Source organism: Crocuta crocuta, unplaced genomic scaffold, assembly GCF_008692635.1.
Source record: "Crocuta crocuta isolate KB4526 unplaced genomic scaffold, BGI_CrCroc_1.0 scaffold301, whole genome shotgun sequence".
In the NCBI taxonomy this organism is placed as follows: Eukaryota; Metazoa; Chordata; class Mammalia; order Carnivora; family Hyaenidae; genus Crocuta; species Crocuta crocuta.
Window position 1 is genome coordinate 598,012 of NW_027527544.1, and position 5,022 is coordinate 603,033.

At 35.8% G+C, this 5,022-nt stretch overlaps 1 protein-coding gene across 1 annotated transcript in view; it reads left to right on the forward strand.

The window, feature by feature from the left end:
• The window catches only part of PRRG1 (proline rich and Gla domain 1), an 87,091-nt gene that overhangs the window by 19,162 nt on the left and 62,907 nt on the right, over window positions 1-5,022 (forward strand). The window contains exon 2 of the mRNA XM_077765184.1: window positions 222-382. Within this exon, the coding sequence (XP_077621310.1) occupies window positions 222-382 (161 nt within the window). The remainder of the gene's footprint in view (window positions 1-221; window positions 383-5,022) is intronic.

A 5,022-nucleotide genomic window follows, 5' to 3' on the forward strand; every position in this document is an offset into this window, starting at 1 on the left:
TGCCCCGGGCAACTGCTGCTGAAAGGACACACTCACATGATGAGGAAGACAGCAGAGGTGGTGGTTGGGAGCTAACTGCTACCTTGTTGCTGACTCACAGAAGAGGTTTAGGATGTTGGCTGTGGTTTCTAAAGAGCATCTAGCCTTTTCAGCCTGTGTATGAAGGTTCCACGTGTTTTTTTAAATTATAATTTTATGCTTATTATTTTCTCTCTCCATAGTTTTCCTCACAGGAGAAAAAGCCAATTCAGTATTGAAACGCTACCCAAGAGCTAATGGACTTTTTGAAGAAATAAGACAGGGCAACATTGAGCGTGAATGCAAAGAAGAAATCTGCACATTTGAAGAAGCAAGAGAAGCTTTTGAAAATAATGAGAAAACTGTAAGTACACTGGCAGTTTGTAAGACCTGTTCTCAGCTTTGCCTACCTTTTGGATGGATGTCTGCAGTCTGCATTCCCAAATCGCGTGCACTGCTATCAGTTACAGATCGATCCCACGTTGCCTCTGTGAAGAACTCTGGAAGTGGTTATCTAACTAAGAATACTCTGTGGATAGGAGAGCCCGGTTCACTTCCCTGTGTGTTGGTCAGTCTTCCAGGGCCTTGTTTCCACAGGACTCTGCTGAGCTGAGATGGGTCATCCTGGCGGGGGCGGGGAGCGGCACTTGTTTCAGAGGAGGCTCTGATGGGGAAAGTTATAGATATCACCTGACTCTGCCTAATCAGTGAGACAGGGTGGAGGAACCCAATAGAGGCTGATACTGTTTTAAAGATCTTTTACTTCTAGTACAAAAGACACATGTGTATTCGAACTCCCTTCCCCACTCTTTACCACTCTTTACTCTAGAAGGCATGCTCTTCGGAGAGCAGGGATGGAAATGCAAATGGCAGTGGTGTAAATTCTGTGGAACTGCTCTGCACTTGGAAATTACATTACCAGAGGTAGCCTGTATATAAAGATCCATTCCCGTGCACCGACCATGAAAATAACACTGGGTGCTAAACAAGTGATGTCAGATATGCTTAGAGGAATATCAACTATGTCTCAGGAGCAGCAGATACAGAAGTTTTAAAGAAAGGGGTTTGATCTTTTGTTTCGTAGAAAGGGACCCAGGAGGTAAGAGGAAGGAGCTCAAGGAGAGGCAATCAGGGAAGCATCCTTGCTGGATTGCAGTGTGCATGGCAAATACAGAGTCAGTGTTTAAATTGATAAACTGTGAGCATCAGTTTTTATATTTTTATTTATTTTTTACTGAAGTATAATTGGCGTATAGTGGTAATTAGTTTCAGATATGCAACATATTGCTTGGACAGTTGTATACATTATTTAATGCTCACCACCGTGAGTGTGCTCATCTGCCACCATACAAAGTTATTATTACAATATTATTGGCTATATTCCCTATGGTGTACTTTTCATCACTGTGACTTATTTATTTTATAACTGGAAGTTTGTATCTCTTAATACTTGTTATCTATTTTGCCCACCCCTCCACCCACCTCCTATCTGAAAACCATCAGTTTGTTCTCTGTATCTACGGGTGTATTTGTTTGTTTTGTTTTTTAGATTCCACATATAAGTGAAATCATAGTTTTCTTTCTCAGTCTGACTTCTCTTAGGTTAATACCCTCTGTGTCTGTCCATGTTATTATAAATGACAAGACCCTCATTCTTTTTTTTATGGCTGAGTAGTATTCCATAGTGGGTGTGTATCTGTATGCGTGTATGTACTACATCTTCTTGGTCATTTGACATTTAGGTTGCTTTTGTATCTTGGCTTTTATATATAATGCTGTAGTAAACATTGGGGTGCATGTATCTTTTCAAATTAGTGTTTTTATGTTTTTTGGGTAAATACCCAGTAGTGGAAGTTACTGGGTCATATGATCTTTCTATTTTTATTCTTATTTTTGAGAAACCTCCATACTGTTTTTAACAGTAGTTGTACCAATTTACATTTCCACCAAGAGTGCACAAGGCTTCCTTCTCTCTACATCCTTGTCAACACCTTATTTCTTGTCTTTTTGACAGTTGCCAAGGTGACAAGTGTGAGGTATGATCTCATTGTGGTTTTGGTTTGCATTTTCCTCATGATGAGTTACGTTGAGCATCTTTTCGTGTCTGTTGGCCATCCATATGTCATGTTTGGCAAAATGCCTTTTCATATTCTCTGCCCATTTTTAAATTTGATTGTTCGTTTGTGTATTTGTTTAAAGTGTTTTTAAATGTTACTTAAATCCCGCAGTCAAAACCAAAAAACTCATCATCCATAATCCCATCATGCAATCACAAAGCACAGTTGACCTTTTAATTTATTTTTGCCTTTTCTCCCTATGCGTCTACTTAGTCCTTCTTTGTTTTATTTTACATATTTATTTTCTTCTTCTTATAAAATTAATATATTTTCATTGTAGAGAAATTGAAAATCTAGTAAAACATCAAATGAATAGAATCATTTCAATATTTAGCACCATCAGTTTTGTAATTTTGGTATATATTTTGACCTATTTTTAATACACAGATAATTTCAAAAATTTTTTCATGTTTATTCATTTTTGAGAGACAGAGCATAGGCAGGGGTGGGGCAGAGAGAGAGGGAGACAGGATCCAAAGCTAAACTGTCAGCGCGGAGCCCAATGCCAGGCTTGAACCCACAAACTGTGAGGTCATGATTTGAGCTGAGGTTGGATGCTAAAGTGACTGAGCCACCCAGGTGCCCCATACATAGATGATTTTTAAATTTTATACCACAGTAGGATTGTGGTATAAATAAATAGTGATTTGTAGCATGCAGTTTTTAACAAAAAACTGGTTCATGTTTATAAAGCAAGCAAAACTTAGTTTTTGATATCCTCTTTTATCAAAAAATACAAATTTTAGGTATTCTATCATTTTCCTAAAGCTAGAGTTTTCATCCTGCTTTGTCATTCTCCTTTAAAGGAAAGATAAAAACTTTAGTGGGAAGACACTTTGAAAGAAACTATGTAAGTATTCTATTCTTCATCAGACTTCTGCCCATTAGTTTTAACATCTGCTATTGATGTTTTTTGACTAAATCAGTTATAGTTGCCAAATGGTGATTTCTAACTCCATCCCATATACATTTGTTAGTTGACATTCCACTATGGGCTGGAATGATCTATCTGTCTATCTGTCAATTTATACAGACTCAAGATTATTTTATTCAGTGAGCCATATCCATTACTATCAGTGTTTTGGTCAAATTGTCCCATATTTGGCTCATGGAAGTTTCTTCAAACCGGCTTCTCTCTTTTTGACATTATCATTTTTTAAAGCACTTTTTTCCTTTTGGGCCAGCAAAATGTTCCAGGATCATCGTGTACTTCCCTGCCCTAACCTTGGAATTGGTTATTTCTGTGAGGAGCCTTGGTTACTTTAGTTAGAAATAATATTTAGAAACCAAGATCTGGTATCTAGTGTGTTCTCATTGCTATGAAAGTACCATTGTTTCTTGGCCTTACAGCACCAGAACTTGGGGAAAAAAATTCACAAACACTTGTATATGGACAAAAACGTGAACTTACAGATTCATCCTGCTGCTCTCCAATTCCATTACCCCTCAGGGTTCTTATTTGTTTTCCCCATTCTGTATTTGTAGGTGAGATGGAGATATTCTTTTTTTCTTTCCCCCACAATGAGAACCGCGGCTTCCAATAACATCAATATATTGTTTCATTTACTCAGTCCTACAGCATAGACACAGTGGTTTCAGAATTATACCAATAACATAATGGGAAGACGGAAAACTTTTATATTCATTCATTCATTCATTCATCCATATCATTCCATATGTATTCAGAAATTATTCTGATTTTTAAAAGTCATATAGTACTTTCTTATAAGGATGTTCCAGTTTATTCAGCCAGTCAACTGTATTCAGGTATTTACTAGTTTCTAGTAATTTTGCATTTTACAGATAATGCTTCCATTGTAATTTTGTGCTTCTGTATTTTGGCATTATTGGAAATGGAATTTCATGGTGAATTTCTTACAATGGATTGGTGGTCAAAGGGTTAATGCGTATGTAGTTTTGTTAAGTATTGCCAGAATGCTCTCAATAAGCATTGTATCATTTTGTGTTCCCACCAGATATTTGAGAATGAAATATATATGTTTTCTTATAGTCTTAACCAGCAGAGAGTATCTAGAAAGTTTTGGCATGTTTGTCAAGCCATTGGGTGGGATGTGATATCTTGATGTTGTTTCTGCTTATGAGTGAAGTTGCATATTTTGCCATGTGTTTTATGGGCCATTTTTTTGTATATCTTGTGAATTGTCTTTGTCTTTTGCCCACTTTTCTATCATATTTATGATCTCTTCCCCCCTCAGTTTCTCAAAAGTATATTAGAGATATTTGTTTTTATTGGTGATGTGTATTTCATATATTTGCAGTTGTCATTTATATTTTGACTTCGGTTATGGATTTTTAATGCATTTTTTCATTTTCATTGTAGCCATAAACACAGATTTTATTGAATCTAGATTTTTGATCATAGTCTAAAACCTTCATCTACACCCTAGTTATAGAGAAATTCACAGTTTCTTCTTATAAATATACTTGAGTTTTGACATTTAGATCTCTGTTTCACAGTTTATTCTTGAGTATGATATGAATTATGAATATAATCTTTTTCACATGCTGTTCACTTGTCTGAAGACCATTTTTTATACAATCCTTCTTTGCTTCAGTGATTTTAACTACTCTTTGTCATATACCTAATTTTAGTCTATACTTAATTGATTTCTAGATTTTATATTCTAGTTCATTGGTCCATCATTCTGCTCAAATGCCAGTGCCACTGCTTTAATTATAGAGGATTTTCAGTGTATTTTAGTATAAATTAGAACCAGTTCCCCTTATATGCTCTTCTTTTCCAATGTTTTGTGAGCTATTCTTGCATGCCTACTTTTTCATACAAATTTTAGCATTAATTTGTCTCTAGAAAAAATAATTTGTCAGTATTTATTGGGATTTCTTTTACTCTGTAAATTAGGGAGAA